General features: G+C 42.6%; 1 protein-coding gene across 1 annotated transcript in view; it reads left to right on the forward strand.

Moving 5' to 3' along the window:
- Positions 1-13,826: 13,826 nt before the first annotated feature.
- The window catches only part of PPP1R21 (protein phosphatase 1 regulatory subunit 21), a 61,961-nt gene continuing 58,564 nt past the window's right edge, over positions 13,827-17,223 (forward strand). The window contains exon 1 of the mRNA XM_037161229.2: positions 13,827-13,949. Coding sequence (XP_037017124.2) covers positions 13,893-13,949 — 57 coding nt within the window. The 5' untranslated portion in view covers positions 13,827-13,892. The remainder of the gene's footprint in view (positions 13,950-17,223) is intronic.

Raw genomic sequence — 17,223 nt, forward strand, 5'->3', positions numbered from 1 at the left:
TTGTATGATTTGGGCAAGTCTCTTTGCTTCCCGGAGTCTCACTGTAGCAACGGAGACATTCAGTAACACATATTCTTAAAGGAAAGTTTAGTACAAGTTACCAAAGCACACCCATACCCATTTGACACAGGAGACATTATTATTTTTTTTGCTTTTTGCTCAAGATTTATTTTTTATAATGTACAGTTACTAAAGTGAACACTTTAATTTCATAAACTCTTTTGACTTAGAGCTGTTCATAGCTAATGTTATCATTCATTAAAAATGTTTCAATGCAGCAATGCATCTGTATTTTTCTTATTAAGCTTGGTTATCATGTAGCGCTTAGTCTAAATTACAGCACAGTGTTATCTCATAAAAATGGCAAAGTGGAAAAATTTGGCTTAGCTGTAAAAATCATCAAACATATCCTAAGAGAAAACGAATCAGAAAGCCGCATGTCATTCCTACGACTAGCTTGTAGCAGACTCTACAACTCTGCTTATTAATCAGATTCCATTGTAATATTATCCTCACTGGGCTGTAGTGAGGATTCAATGAGAATATCAAGTTCTTGGTGCTCAGAGGCATCTAGTAAATGATGTTCCTATATGTTTATCTTTTCAAAAACGGACACACACCTACAAATAGGCATACAAACACACACACACACACACACACACACACACACACACACACACACACACTGTTTTGGTCCAGCTCTCTTACAGAGAATCAAATTCTAATGGAATACTCTCTTTAGAGTCTTGGCATGAAAGATGGCCATCTCTTTTTTGCTTTGGGGGTTTGCATCTTTACCTGAGAACAGCAAATATCCCTTAGAGCCTCTGAGAGTCCAGTTCTGGTGTACCCTGAACTCATGCTTCCAGGCTCACTGGGGAAACAAACCTTATAAGTATGAAATACAACTGAAGACTTCACTTGAATAAGTAAAACAGGATGCTATGGTATAGGTGGGGTCTGTACTTCCTGATCTATCTAGAACAGTTTATGGGACCATGTGGAAGATGTAAATATATATCCTGGACTTGGAGAAGAAGAGCAGCCATTTGTGGGTGGGAAACAATTTGAAGGACAGCAAGAGTCATCTTCCTCCAGGATGGATAGACCAGGGTCTGAGACCAGGGGGTTTATGGTGCTATAAAAAGCATCTTGGGAAGGTCCCACGCAGCTTCTTTTTTTTTTTTTTTTTTTTGATAGTATCACATTTTAATTCAGCCTGAATATTACTAAAAAAAAGTTTCAGGTAAAGTAAATAACATTCACACTTTTCAACACTGTAAGTTTATCAAACTAAGTTCTCCCACAGCAAAGATTTATTCATTGAATGTAGGATAGGTAAGTATTTCCATGAAACAACCTCTTCTATCCACTTTTTTTTTTCACTTTTTTTTATTGATTATGCTGTTACAGTTGTTCTATTCCCCCTTTATTCCCCTCCACCCTACCCCCCATCCCCACCATCACCCCCCCCTTTAGTTTATGACCATGTGTCTCAAGTCCTTTAGGTTCTATATTTCCCATGCTATTCTTGCCCCCCCCATCTATTTTCTATCTACTGTCTATGCTACTTATTTTCTGTACCTTCTCCCCCCTTCTCCTCCTCCCACTCCCCTGTTGCTAACCCTCCTTGAGATCTTCATTTCTATGTTTCCACTCTTGATCTAGCTGTCCTTTTAGTTTGCTTTCGTTTTAGGTGTGGTTGTTAATAACTGAGTTTGTTGTCCTTTCACTGTTCATGTTTCTTTAACTTCTTTTTCTTAGATAAGTCCCTTTAACGTTTCATATAATAAGGGCTTGGTGATGATGAACTCCTTGAATTTGATCTTATCTGAGAAGCACCTTATCTGTCCTTCCATTCTAAATGAAAGTTTTGCTGGATAGAGCAATCTTGGTTGTAGGTCTTTGGATTTCATGACTTGGAATACCTCTTTCCAGCCCCTTCTTGCCTGTAAGGTCTCTTTTGAGAAATCCGCTGACAGTCTGATGGGGACTCCTTTGTAGGTGACTGTCCCCTTAGCTCTTGCTGCTTCTAGGATTCTCTCCTTCATTTTAATCTTGGCTAATGTAATTATGATGTGCCTTGGTGTGTTCCTTCTTGGGTCCAACTTCTTTGGTACTCTCTGAGCTTCCTGGATTTCCTGGAAGTCTATTTCCTTTGCCAGATTGGGGAAATTCTCCTTTATTATTTGTTCAAATAAGTTTTCCACTGGTGGCTGTGCCTTTCCCCCTTCTGGTACCCCTATAATTCGGATGTTGGAGCATTTAAAGATGTCCTGGAGGTTCCTAAGACTCTCCTCATTTCTTTGAATTCTTGCTTCTTGACTCTTTTCTGTTTGGCCATTATTTGCTTTCTTCTGGTCCACTCCATTGATTTGAGTCCCAGTTTCCTTTTCATTGCTATTGGTGTCCTGTGCAATTCCATTCATTTCAATTAGTTTCGCCTTCATATATTTGTCTAATTTGACCGTATAATCAACCAGTTCTGTGAGGATCCTGATCACCAATTTTTTAAACTGTGCGTCTGTGAGTTTTGCTATTTCTTCATTGCTTAGATTTATTTCTGGGGCTCTGAGATCCTCCTGCGCCATTCTTGGTCTGTTCGGGCCCTTTAAGTGTGAGAAGCGGTGGCTTGGATTCCCAGGTCGCTGGGTTGTGACGCTGTATATGGGGGCGTGGCCAGAGCGGGGAAATGGCGACCCCCTCTGCCGCTTCTCACAGCTGGGTGCGGAGGTGCAGTGCCTTAGGTGGTTCACCTGGGCCGGGCCACTCAGAGTCGCTGGGTTATGACGCTGTATGTGGAGGTGGGGTCAGAGCAGGGAAATGGCGGCGCCCTCCACTGCCGCTTGCCTTGGGGACCTGCCGGCCTGGTCCAACCGCCCACTCCCTCACCTGTCCACCCTCGCACAAATGCGCGACCTCAGTCAACACGCAGCCCCGGGCCTGGCTGTCTCCCCCAAGGTCGCTCGCCTGGTTGCTCGCTGGGTCGCTCACTAGGTCTGACCCTGCGCCTGGATTCCGTGGGCCTGAGTGTGTCTGGCCAAGTCCTCCTGTGCAACCCTGCTCCACCAGCCGCTGGTTTCGCCCCTTACCGGTCAGGCTGAAGAATTTGTTGTTAACGGACTTCCGAAGAGTTCAATTTTCCGTGTTCTGGCTGTGTTTTCTGTTGCTAATATTTAGTTTTCTCTAATCTTGGTTGTGGGAGAAGGCACGGCACATCCACCTATGCCTCCATCTTGGTGGAAGTCCCACGCAGCTTCTGTAAGAGACAAATTTGGGCTTTGCATGGCTTGTGTCATGCCAGTCACCAAGTACTGACCCAGTTCTTTCTCATCACATCACATGCACCTTAACTGAAGTGTTACTTAAGTTAGAAGATGTGGGCACTACGCCCCAGCTACATAGGGAGCTTGGAGTAGGTAGGAGTATTTATACCAAAGAAATTGGCAAAGAATAAAATACAAGGGCTTCTTTTTTGAGACCCAATTTACCAGACCACCATGGCTTTGGAGAGAATATAGCATAATGACCTGATTTACACATAATATACAACTGTTACCACAAAAATTAACATCTATTATTTCATAGAGATACAAAAAATTTTTTTCTTCCTTGTGATAAGAACTTTTAAGATATACTCTCTTAACAAATTTCAAATATACTATATGACAATGTAATTATAGTCATCATGTTCTATGTTACACCCCTAGTACTTATTTTAAAAATGGAAGCTTGTATTTTTTTGATAACCTTCATCCAATTCCCCTACCCCCACCCCTTCCTTACCTCTGGTAATTACAAATTTAATCTCTTTTTTCTATGAGTTTGATTTTTTTTTTAGAGTCTACATGTAAGTGAGATCATACAGTAATTGTCTTTCTCTAACTTATTTAACTTAACATAATGTCTTGAAAGTCCATCCATGTGTCACGAATGGCAGGATTTCCCTTTTTATGGCTGAATGGTATCTCATTGTGTGTGCCTATGTGTGTGTCTGTGCTATCACATCTTCGTTCATCTGATGATGGGCACTTAAGATTGTTGCCAGGTCTCCTCGGGGTCTTTGGGGTGAGGGGTGGGCAGGCACCTTTCATATCTTCACTTACTGGTTCACCACTGGGGTAGAGATGTGTCCGAAATGTTTTTAATTTTTCAAAAAGTGTTATGGAAAGACTTTGTAGGTTGCTTAGAGTCCAGTGGGGGGGATCAGAAGCATGAGGTTATGGTTTGTGGCAAAGTTTTATAGAGAAATCTCAGGTCCAGGAAGGATTTTTCCCAGAGGCAGACAGTCAGCTGGGAGAGTGGAGGAGACATGGGCAGGGGGAGTGTCAGGCTGAGGAAGCAGCGTGTTGGCAGGCACAGCGCAGCCCAGGAACTGAGAGGCTGCGCCGACTGGACTGCACGGAACAGGGGGACGTGGTCACGATGAGACGGAGGAGGTAGGAGGGGCTGACTGTGCAGACCTGGTAGCCATGACAAGGATCTTTTTCTCACCCTGAAAGCCACAGGGAGACATCAGAGTTTCCCTGCTCTCTAAAATTAGATTTAAAAAAAAGTTCCCCACTCTCACTGAAGGGTTTCCTTGAGCCGTGAGTAGCAGGATCAAAGAGAGAATAAGAGAGATTCCCTCTTTTGTCATCCTCTCCCAATGCTGTGTCTGCCGAAGCACTGCTCATGGGGCAGGAACATGGCCAGATGCAGCCAGAAAGCCGGGGAGAATCAGCCCCTGGGGTCACTGAGCACATGGCAGTCTGGAGCAGTCCCCACCTCTCTGGAGCCTTCACCACGGAGGCTTCCAAAGTGTACCTTGGGGCCCCAGGGCTGGTCACTGGAGGGCCCCACTTCTGTGCCAGAGAAGCCCAGGTCCAGGGAGGGCTGCTCCACTCTGGCTCTGCTCACGCAGGACAAAAAAACGCTGCACTCTGCAGCGAGGAGTGACTCGCTCCTTTCTCAGCCATCAAGTAAGGAAGAAGGGTCCACACCCAAACCCTAAGCCTCTAGGAGATACAGGATGTCCCAACAGGCCTTGTAGAACGACTTAGTAATTTTCCAGTTACTAATTTGCCTTACCTGTTCTGTTCAAACAGGTTAATTGTTTCCTCAAAAAGACTCAAGTGTAGTGGGATGACGTCACCAGAGACGTGCCTAAACAATCACAAACACTGGTCATGGGAGCACCAAGAGGTAACCAGCTACTAAGGCTCTGGATCTGATTTTTAAAATCTTTCCTGAAAGCAAATTCGGTGAGGGCGCGCCCCCTGCTGGTAACAGGAAACTATACAAGGTAGAAAGAACCATCCAGCTGAGCAAGCGATTTCCTCTGGGTAGGAGGATAATTGAGAATAGGTGGTGTTTTTGGAACGTTCTCAGCGGGACATATTAATGGTTCTTTCTCAGTAAATATTTGTTGGTTGAAATGTGAAACTAAATTGATTACTATAATCCATTCGTAATCATGATCTTGGAATGTGTGAATTTAATCAACAGTGAAAAATCTGCCAAAGCAGAGAAAAAACAGGAAGAATTGATTTTTGGTCTGAGGAGGAAAGAGAACATAACTTTGAGAGTTTCCATATACTGTTTGCTTTTACGTTCTGGGTATTATATTATCTCTGTGTTCATATAGGACAGTTCAATTGTTTTATTACAAAAATTTCCAAATATACACAAAAACAGGCAAAATGAATAAACTCCCATATACTTACTACCCAGGTCCTGGCGTTATCAAGATTTTGTCACTTCTGCTTTATATATACCATTAATATTTAGTTGCTTTGTCCCTTAAATTTTATAGCCAGGCATTATGTCACTTTGCCCTAAACACTGTACTGTAGTTAAGAATGTATTTCTAAAAACTGAGCATTTTAATAATCAAATACCATTATCACGTCTAAAAAGGTATAATCCCTTGGAGGCATCTAGCTCCATCTCTCTCCTCCTCTTTCCCTATTAATTAACATATCCTTGTACACAGTGTGGGCCAAAAGTAGGTTTGCAGTTGTAAGTAGGCAAAACACAGAGTTTATTACTGTATTATTACCTATTCATTATTGTATTTCTATACGAACAACTGCAAGCCTACTTTTGCCCCACCCTGTATAGTGAAATGTACAGGTATTAAGCACACAGTTTGGTGAGTTTTGATCAGAGCACACACCAGGTAACCTACATCCCTATCAAGATAGAGAACGTTCCCATCACATCAGAAACTTTGCTCCTGGGCCTTCACCGTCAGCTCTCTCCCACCCCCAACTGCTGCTCTGATTTCTTTCACCTCGGATAAATTTTGCCTGTCCTGGAATTTCATACGAAATGGAAACGTAAAGTACGTTCCTTTTCGTGAATAAGCTTCTTGTGCTCAGCACAGTGTTTTTGAGGTCCATCCCCATTTTTGTAGGTTCCTTTTATTGAATGGTATCCCACTGTGTGTGTGTATCAAGATTTGCTTATGTACAGTTCTGTCATTGGACTTCTGAATTGTTTCCAATTTGGAGTATTATGAAAAAAAGCTGCCATGATTATTTTTTTAAATAAAATTTTACGTGGACATGTGTTTTCATTTCTCTTGGGTACATACCCTGGAGTAGAATAACTGCTCCCAGTGAGTGTGTATGCGTAACTTTGTAAGAAAACCCCATGCCTCTTACCAGCACTCCCTGCTCTTCCACTTTTCCGGTTGCCAGTGGTTCTGCATCCTGCATCTGTCCATCAGCTTCCTTGTGGTGTCTCTTCACTTGTGCCTCTGATCCTGGGTTTCCTATAAACTAGTTTGATCTAAAACCTGGATGAGATTCATCTTAAACGCTTTGGCAAGAATGCTTCAGACATGGTGCTGTGTAGTTCATCCTACATCTCACCGGAAAGCTCATGGTGCATGGTTGCCCCTCTTAATTAAGATGCTGAGACCGATCTGTAGACCCAGGCGGTGGCAACCTCATCCCCTGCAGTGTAAGCTTCCCCATCATCCCTTCACCTACTGGTTTCCAGTGATTTTTGCCTTGAAGGGCTGAATAAGACACAGTTCTCACCTAAAGATTTTGCAGTTGAGTTAAGGATACATGTCTAAATATGGTCTACATATGTTTTTAAAAATTCTTCACAATTTAAAGAAAATAACTATCAATAAGGTTCAGATTTTTAAAATGCTAAATGACATCAGAAAAGGGATAATAGAGAGAAAAGAAGGAATTAATGTAAAAAAGTATTTGTCAGATGGTGCAGAGCAGGGAAGACATTTAAAGTGGGAAGAAAGGGGGTGCGCTCCCCAGAGGCAGAGGTGAGCTGGGGAAGCTGATTGACAATCACAACCAGTGGAGCCACGTGTGGGGAAGGTAAACGGGCCAGGTGTTTTCCTGTGCAGCTGAGAAGCTGTTTCTAACCCATGAAGCCAGCGATCTTTGCCAAGATTGCTAGCTTGGAGAGCTGCCTGGAGTCATGGAAGACAGTTAGTTAGGACTCCATTCTTCGGTAGACCTGTTGCCTCAGGTGAGGCCTGAAGGTGGGCACTATTTGCAGAGCCGTGGAGAAAGGCGATAAAAGCCTGTCCTCTTACAGAGTCAGAGGCCTGTGCCCTTACTGTGCCCCTTGTGTGATACTGGCAAGGACTAAGATGGTGAAATTTGCCATAGAGAAAGCAAAAAAGAAAACACCCCCCCCCAAAAAAAAAACAATGGGTAGTGGTAAAGCACCTTTAGAACTAAGGATGCCAATAAGCACATGAGAGGAGGTTCAACATCACAAATCATTAGGGAAACACAAATTGGAACCACAATGTGATACTACTTTGCACCCATTAGGACTGACTATTGTTTTAAAAAGTGTCTATTTACACTTGAATGAGTAAATAAAATGTAGTGTATTATTCAGCTCTAAAATGTAATGAAATTCTGATGCCTGCTACGACATAGAGGAAAGGTGGAGATTTCAGGCTAAATGAAATGGGCCAAGCACGAGAGGGTACAGATTGTAGGATTCTGCTTCTATGAGATACTAGAGAGTCAAATGGATGGAAACAGAAAACAGCATGATAGTTGCCAGGGGCTGGGAAGAGAGAGGAGTGAAGAGTAAGTATTTAATAATAGGGAGTTTCAGTTTGAAAACTTGAAAAAGTTCTACAGATGGATGGTGGCGATTATTGCACAACAGTGTGCATCTACTTAATGACGCTGGAAAAAATAGTAAATTTGTAAAAAGATTTTGTTTACTTATTTTTAGAGAGAGGGAAAAGGAGAAAGAGACAGAGAGAAACATCAGTGTGTGGTTGCCTCTCCTGCGTCCCCCCACCGAGGACCTGGCCCTCAACCCAGGCCTGTGCCCTGATGGGGAATTGAACCGCTAACCCTTTGGTTTGCCAGCCAGCACTCAACCCACTGAGCCACACCAGCTGGGTAAAGATGGTAAATTTTATGTTAGGCATTTCCCTCCTCCCTGTGCCCTTGCCACACACTGAGGATGCCCACATTGTAGCATTCACAGTGGACTTCCAGAAATGTGAAAGTTGAATCTTTACTTTCCACCTCTTCTGCCTCTCCCCACCCCCTGCCAAAAGGCCAGACTTAAAAGCCAGTCCATTCTGGGGGGCGGAGGGTGGAGGGATGGAGCAAAAAAGGAAAGAACTCACAGACCAGACAACAGCGTCAACAGCGTGGTGATGGGGAGGGGCTGGAAGAAGGTATAAGGGGGATAAATGGTAATCAAAAAGTACAATAGAGTAGGAACTATTAACATAAAAAGGCCAGTCGTCCTGTCTTCCCACATCTACTTTTATCCCCCATTGTTCCTCAGTACACACCCTCTGTTTCACAGCAGGCCAACTCTTCATCAGGAAGGGCGGGATCAGGGTTCACAGGCAGGAGAATGGAGAGAAGGGAAGGCTCTATGCTTAAGAAAACACAACTCTTTAACACCAAAGTGTAACAGGTTGTCAAGATTAACCTCTACTAGGTTATCAAGATGATCAGCATGAACACGTCACTTCTGCCCCTTTCTCCTCAACTGCTCTAATGTTATGTATTTCATGAAGGACTGAGTTCAAACAAATATCAACCAGTATAATCCACCCTTTGGCACCCTCCCTCCTAATCTAGGGTTCATTCTCTTTCTGATCTTTTAAGCTGAATGGCCAAGGTTTCCCACAAGTGGCATTTAACAGAGAAAATAGTCTGCAGTAGAGGCGAGGGACCTGGGTTCTAGTTTTCCTCCTGCTGTCGTCTGCCACGTGAGTCTGGACAAGGTGCGCCAGGGCTCTGTGCCTAACCTATTATTCTTTCTTGCTGGGACGGAGACAGGCAAAGCTTGAGGGCATGACCAAAGGAAGGAGCTGCAAAACCTCACAGTCTAGAATTTCTATTTTTAGTAGAGTTCCTCAAAGTTGCAAATCTACAGATTTTTCCTCACTGACTACTCATTACAAAACCTGAACTTTGGAGCTGGCTGCTCTAGAGAAAATCACGTGGAGAAAAGTGTTTTCTCCCTGCAGCCCATCCCCCATCTTATTTTCATTTCATAGTAGAGTGATAGGCATTTGCTACTGGATTAAAAATGTAAATAACTAGGACAATATGTCATAATATAAGGCCCATAAGTTGCCTTCTTTAATCCTTTTCTTATATACACACTGTTGTCCATTATCTCAGTGATCAAGAGTGATGACCAGCATTGAGGATTGTGAAACCAGGCCAGAGAAAACCTTAACGCAGTTATCTCAATGACCTCTAGGGCAGATGCTGGTGGGGCTAGCTGGTCTTTCGACGTCACTTGGGTATCTACTACATACCCTCAGCTTATTATGTAGTAGACTGTGATTTCAGAAAATGCAGCTTTGACGCTTGAAGGAAGTTCTTGATTGTCCGATGTGTACAAAGATGGAACACACGTCTCTACTGTACCAAGAAATAATGCGCACTCAGAGACTGACGATATCATCTAAGTAACCCAGTGGCACAACCGATCACTGTTTGTATGACCAAGGGGACGTTCCACACTTTTCTCTAGCTATATATAGGTGAGTCCCATTATTTGCAGTAGTTGTGTTCTATAAAATCACCACAAACACTGAATCACTGAATAACCTTTCTCCTAAGGAAAATAAAAGATTTTCTTTTTCTATGACAGATCTGGCCTTCCTCAATGTCCTCTCCATTGGAAGAGGGAAACCCTACCTCACTGGTTAATAATTTCCCAGTCTTTTCAGTCAAAACAGTTTTCTCTCAGTGTACAATAACCCCTCCTTTCACAAAATGCTCCTTTGTTCTGAGTGTTGTATTTTCCCTCTCACCCCCAAGATCACTTCTGGGAGTATGGAGAGTGTACCGTGCCTTCAAGGTCAGGGCAAAGGATCTTAGATCTGCATCAAGCAGGTTTCTGGGCCTCACGGCCTCCCTAGTGATGGTCCCTTGCTTAACCCGCCACAGAAATCTTCATTTGAGGAAAGTGTAGTCTCTCTTGGTTTATTCATCGCCTAGAGATTTCCCCAGCTGACCTGCCTGTCTGATGTGACTGAGACCTCATGCCAGAGCTGACTGACCCAGGGATGTACCTTGCCCAAGGTCGGCCAGCAGAGATCTTCCTTGTGTTTTGCAAACTGAAACTAAGCAATCTGGTTCATTTCTGGAGGGAAAGTTGTGAGATGAGGCCCAGGACCCAAGAGTTGCTATGCTTGCCACCCAGTAGAAGTAGAGGTAACCCAGCAGCAGGAAGCACCGTAGACAGAGAGGATGAAAGTTGCAGAAAGGTTATGGTCCCTGGTCTAAGTTGTTCTTGAGGTCCTACAGCTTCTCTTGTCTTCCTATTGGTCCGTGGTCTATCCATACCTCCTTTTAGTAAATTTCCACCTTTGGGTGAAACCTAGTGTCGGTTTCTGACACCTGTAACTGAAAAAGAAAAACCTAAGACAGTATGTTTTTCAGTGCTTTAATGATCATCACAGAACTTGCATATTTACAATAACTCCAAGCCACCTTACTTTACACCATTTATAGGTTGGGAACTATTGCTGGAAGCATATGATACAAGGGTTTGAAAAAAATTTTGTTATTGTGAAATGTAACACCCATGCAAAGAAGTACACAAAACAAATAGGTATCTCATGAAGAATTATCACAAACACCTGTGTAACTATTACACAGAATTAGAACATTACCAACATGTCTGAAGCCCAATAGTTATCTTCTTCTTCCCTCCAAAAAGTAATCAAGTTCCTGACTTTAATAGTTCTCACAAGCTTACTTTTCTTTCTAGTTTTATTACCCAAGCATGCATCCCTGAATCCTATAGTTGAATCCTGCCCTTTTTTGAATGTTATATAAGTGAAGTCATACAATATAATTGTTTTGGAATATGGCTTCTTTTGCTCTGAATTATTTTTTCAGACTTACCTAGTTAATAACTGTTACCTTTTTAACAGTTAACTGTTAACATATATAGTTAACGGTAGCTGTATTTCCATTTTTTAAAATTTGCTGTTTAGTATGATGAATATATATGTTTTCAGGTGAGTCTATAATATCAAATTCTTTTCTTTTTAAGATTTTAAAAAATTGTCATTTTATTACAGTTGTCCCGATTTTTATCCCTTTGCCCGCTTCTGCTCATCCCACCCCCACCAAATACTTTTTCTAAATGATTGTTCCAGTTTATATCCCTACCAACATTTTACAAGACTTTCTCTTGTTCCATATTCCTAACTCTTGTCAGTCTTTTTAACTTTTACCGTTAGTGTGGTGTGCATGGTATCTCATTGTGGTTTTAATTTCACTTCCTCTGATTACTAATGAAACTGAACACCCTTTTGTACATTTAATGACTGTGTTTCTTCTTTTGTGAAATGCCTGTTGAAGTTTCTTGTCCACTTTTCTAGTTGGTTATCTGCCTTTCTCCTTACTGATCTATAAAAGTTCTTTATGTACTTGGACGAGACCTGGAGACCTCCGTTGGATATATATGTTGTAAACATCCCCCACTCTGTGGCTTGCCTTTTCACTCAATGGTGTCTTTGAGGAAAAGAGTCTTAACTTCAATGTATTCAGGTGTATCAATTAAGATTTGAAACACTGTATCTGACAGAATCACTAGATTAAGCAATGGAAAATAAATTTCTCAATTCAGTAAAATGAATTTACACAGGCCCTATAGCCAAAGTTGCACATTCTTTCTTTGGAATGTCGTTTCTGAGATGGCATTTTATTTTTAAATGATTGGACATTCCATTCCATTACAGACCACAGAAAGGCACACATAGTACTTAATTTCATTGCTTGGTGGTACCATGGAAAACTAATAATAATAATAACAATAGTAATAGTAGTAATAAAATTGTTGTTCTTAAAGTTTGCTGAACACTAGCACATGGCTATTAAATTGAAAATATAAACATGTGAAAAGTTCATGATCTTTTTATATATTACAGTGGCTGAAAAGTACATACGCATTCAGCCTTTCACAATGAAATCCCAGGCATATTCATAGCCAAACAAGAAACCAGGATAAACCATGGTAAATTGCAAGCATTCTAAATTGCGGATGTAACTAGCATCCCTGTCCCTATTACCTAGATAATAACCTTCAACATTCTATTTACTTAAAAAATTAAATAAAATTAGCAGTTTATGCTCCTTTGTTCTCGTGTTTTGTTCCTTTTTCCTTTTCTTACCAGAGGAAGCCACTACCCAGAATGCGACAGTTCTTGTTTTTCTATTTTTGCGCATGTTTCTGTTTTCATTAACAAATATTGCTTTGTGCTTTTTAAATGTATCTTTTCATGCTACATTATACTGCAATTTGATATTAAACATAGTGCTTTATCATGTTGATATACACAGATCTATTGTAGGTCATTAGTTTTAACTGCCGTGTTGTAATTTATGGCAAACATATACTCTGAATTTATTTCATCCCTCTACCAATGAACATTTCTGTCTAGCAGTAAGCGCAATCCTGAGAACATCTAACATATAATAGGTCTTCAAAACGTATTTAATAAATGAGTAGAGGCAGGCTGTTAAATGAAACAAAAGTGAAATAAAAATAGCTCAGGCAAAATACTTTTTGTTTCAATTCTTCACTTATTTGTCGTTAACATCCACCCTATTTGCATGCGTAGCAGGTTATCATTCCTGAAAATTTCTAACGGCTTTTTAACCAATCCACTGAAAAAGGCTCTGATGTGTTTTGCGTATAAGGGCAACGGATGAACTGGGTAGAGAAAGAACACAAAGAAATCTCAATGTCAAAACATAAAACAATAAAGGTTTGTCTGGTGTGGAACAGTGTTATAAATTCAGGGGAGGTCTGAGAGTTTACAATTCAGGGCATGAGCAGTGCTGCTACCACATCCGGATAAAGAGCTGAATACGACCTCTTACTCTGCGTGTACATTCTGAAAGATGGAACCATCAAATGCCAGACGGTTGCCATGGGAACCAGAGGGGGGAGGGAAGAGCGGGCCGGCCATAACTCTTGTTACGCTTAGAATGTTTCTTCCGGTCCTTGGCTCTTCGCAACCACCGCCCCTTTCCTTGGTTTCCCGCCCGTTCTGTGGACTCATCATTCTCTTCCCTTCTTGACTCTCCTTCCCCATTCCAAGATGCCATCTTGTACCATGCGTCAAGATGGCCTCCTCTGCTCCCAGTGACTGAACCTTGGCAAGCCAGTGAGGCTGCGCGCGCACCTGCTAGGCCGCAGGAGGGAGGGGTGGTGACGTTCAGACGTCGCCCCGCCTCCGGCAGTCGCTCCTCCCCTGGGCGAACCCGGAAGTGGAGGAGGCGCGGCGGCTGCAGCGGTATTGAAGCCGACCGGCGCCGACTGAGCCCTGTAGAGGAGCGTGTCTGGGGTTGGGGGCGGGGGGCGGGGCTGGACAGCCTGGACACCCCGGCCTGGACGGGGCGGGAGAGGCCATGGCCTCGGCAGAGTTGCAGGGGAAGTACCAGAAGCTGGCTCAGGAGTACTCGAAGGTACCCATCATGGGCGGGGATTAGGGGGTCCCTGGCCCTGCGGCCTCGGGTTGCCTTGACTTGTCGCGACCGTGTGGTACCGCGGAGGGAGCATGCGAGGACACTCCACCTCTCTCCTCCGCCTCCCCTGCCCACAGTTACCAATCCTCCACCTGCAGCTCCCTGGAGATTGAGCTGGGGGGTGTCTGGGTTCATTCGCATTTCTGCGGGGAGTAGCAGGAGTTTGATTCTGCCTTCTCACTGAACTAGCGGGCGTGGAACTGGGATGTCAGAAATCCTGGCCTCTGCCTCTATGCTGGCCGGGTGGGTGCGGTTTCCTCAATTTTCCCAGCCCAGTGATGGAGAAGATCAAGATTCCTTCCTGCCCACAGGGATGGTATTAGTATAAAGAGATTTATCTGCCCCCATTCAATTTGTAAGGGTAAATAGAGTCATGGGTGTAAACTGCTTCACCAGGCACAGTGGTTTTGATGTGTTCAGTGATAAGCACGATGTCTGGAAATGATTTTGAAAGCTCGAATCCTACGCTTGTGCCATTCTCTCGCTATTCCCTTGGTCACCTGGAGTTGGGCAGGGCACCCAGCAGGTGTTCAGTACATGTTAAGTTAGGCCTGTTTGTCGTATTTATGGCATCAGTCTTTCAAATGATGGAACCCTTCCCTTTGAAAAGGGCTGTTTCTGGGGATGGTGTTTCTGTCTTAAGAAATATCCTAATGAAGTTATAAAAGCGTAATCTTATAACTATGAAAGGTGTGATTTAGCAGTCACTAACCTTAGTTTTCAGTGACAGTGGCATTCATGGGGGCAGTGGAAAAACTTAGCCCCCTTTTTACAACTTGGAGAAACTGAGACTTTTTTATGATTTCATTTAACAAATGTTCAGTAAGGTGAAATGAAAAAATAAAACCCATGTCTAAATATGCACATTAATCTTTTCACTATCAAATGGGAGCCTTTTGAGATACTACACTTAACTCCAGCGGCGCTGCCATTGGCACAGCTTCGTGCATTTCCATTGGAAATTGTCCTGAGAGCCAGTGACACAATGTTGGTGGTGACAGCTTTCATCCTTTGAAGGAATATTTTCTTCTTTGAAAGGGCCAGAAGTTGGAACAAATCCATGTGATGAAGCGGGGTGGGTGGAGAATGGCAGGAGTACACAAACTTGGCTCTACTATTTTGGCATGAAAACATTTCATGAGTATGAAGTAAGGGGGCTGATTTTCTTCTCCAGAAAGTAAACAAGCTCAGAAGGCAATTCCAAAGGCAAAGAGAAGTCCCCAAAATGTTTTGAGCGGTGACTGTATTGATGAAAAATGGAATAACCTAAAGAAAGTAATACAAACTTTGAAATACTTGGGGGTTTTGGGGGGATGTTTAAGCTCTTTTCGTTCAACAGATACTTGTTATGTACCCCCTGTAAACAGTCTGCCAGAGTTGGTTGAGTGAGGCAGAGTTCCCGCGAAAGGAGATCCGTTTAATAGAATGTTCAAACATTGTTCATAATTATAATACACTGTGAGAAGTGGGAGCACAGAAGAGATGGAGCGTAAGGGTAGGAGTTACTCAGACTGGGGAGTAGGGAAGAGGGAGGGAAGGATGGTAGCATTCCAGGCAAAGGGGACAGGCCATGTTAGCTAACACGAAAGCGCATTAAGATGCATGGCAGACAGGGTGACATATGGTTGGAGGGGTGATATGGTTTTGGTCCTGATCATGAGGGGTTGTGGATGTCAAATAAGAAATTTGAACTCTAGCTTTTGAATAATAGAGAAACATCAAAGGTTTTTAGAGAGGGGTGTAACATTACTTTTAGGAAGGAAATGTAACTATTTGGAGGATGGATTTAAGTAGGGAAAGAGTGGTGCTAAGCAGATGAGACTAGGTTGTTAGAATAGTTTGGGAGAGAATAACATAGGGTTAAACAAAGATAGTGACAGCGAGATGGAGAGGGGCCCTAGATTTAGGAATTGCAGTTAAAAATACTTTTTAGTTTACGTCTTGTCGGAGCGTCTGCTTTTTGCATAACACTACACGTGTGACATATATGGAATGCACGAGACGGTCATCCTTTTGTCTCATCCATTCTGTGGGACATGGTAGGTGAAGGAAAAAGTCAGAGTTGACCTTGAAGTTTTCAGATGAGGGAACGTGACTGCCACTGACAGCAGAGGGTGGGTTGAAAGGCGAGCCATTTTGAAGTGAAGGAGTGAAGTAACGTTTAGATGCAATCATAGAATTTTGAGGTTCAAAGTCCTGTTAAGGTTATTCACCGAGTAGTAGCTTGAGGTGATTGATGTTGGGTAATTGCTGAAAACTTCTAGTGACTGATGGACTGGCTAAAAGTCAGGACAAAAGCAAGAACTTTTGGAATAATTACCATGAAAATGATAGTTGAACTTCAGGAGTGAATCGGGGTAGAACACTTTAGGGAGACACTTTGGGGGACATTTGCGGGAAGGATGTGACAAGAGAAGGAGGAGAGGCTAAGGAGACTGTAATAGATCTGCCGGGCAAAGGTTATTCTTTCTTATTGGGCCAGACCATTTTTCATTCTTTTAAATTTAATGTGATGGAAATCTCAACACAAAAGAACAGAGATGGGTCAAAAGATTTTGTGTGCTTTTTAAAAAATTATTTATTGACTTTAGAGGGGGTGTGGAGAGAGAGGAAGAGAGGAGGAAACATGGACTTACTGTTTCACTTTATTTATACATTCACTGGTTGATTCTAGTATGTGCCTTGACTGGGGATCGAACATACAACCTTGGCATATTGGGACGACACCCCAGCCAACTGAGCTGCCTGGGTAGGGTCTCACGTGCTTTTTATTTCTTGCCAATTCTGATGTCAAGGAATTTCTAGATAAGGTCTATGCTACCTTCAGCTCTGATTCTATGGAAGGGGTAGTATAACTTCTTATTACTTTACTTGATGGAGAAATTGTGTGCTGTTGTTGAAATCCAGTTAGGATATAAAGAAAAAAAGATTTCCTTTTATAATCTGTATAAGGAGACCTACATATTAAAAGAGGAACAAACATGATTCCTAAACTAAGAACATTTATAGAATCTTTTCATTCTTTTAAAAAAATTTAAAAAATGTTTATTGATTTTAGAGAGGAGAGGGTGGGGGGACAGAGAGAGAGAAACCCTGATGTGAGAGAGAAACATTGATTGTTTGCCTCCCATACGCACCCGGACCAGGGATCAAACCTGCAAGCGCCAACTGGGAACTGAACTGCCAACCTTCGGGTGGACAGGATGGCACTCCG

Source organism: Artibeus jamaicensis, unplaced genomic scaffold (genome assembly GCF_021234435.1).
Source record: "Artibeus jamaicensis isolate MK-2021 breed Jamaican fruit bat unplaced genomic scaffold, CSHL_Jam_final contig_465, whole genome shotgun sequence".
Taxonomy (NCBI): domain Eukaryota; kingdom Metazoa; phylum Chordata; class Mammalia; order Chiroptera; family Phyllostomidae; genus Artibeus; species Artibeus jamaicensis.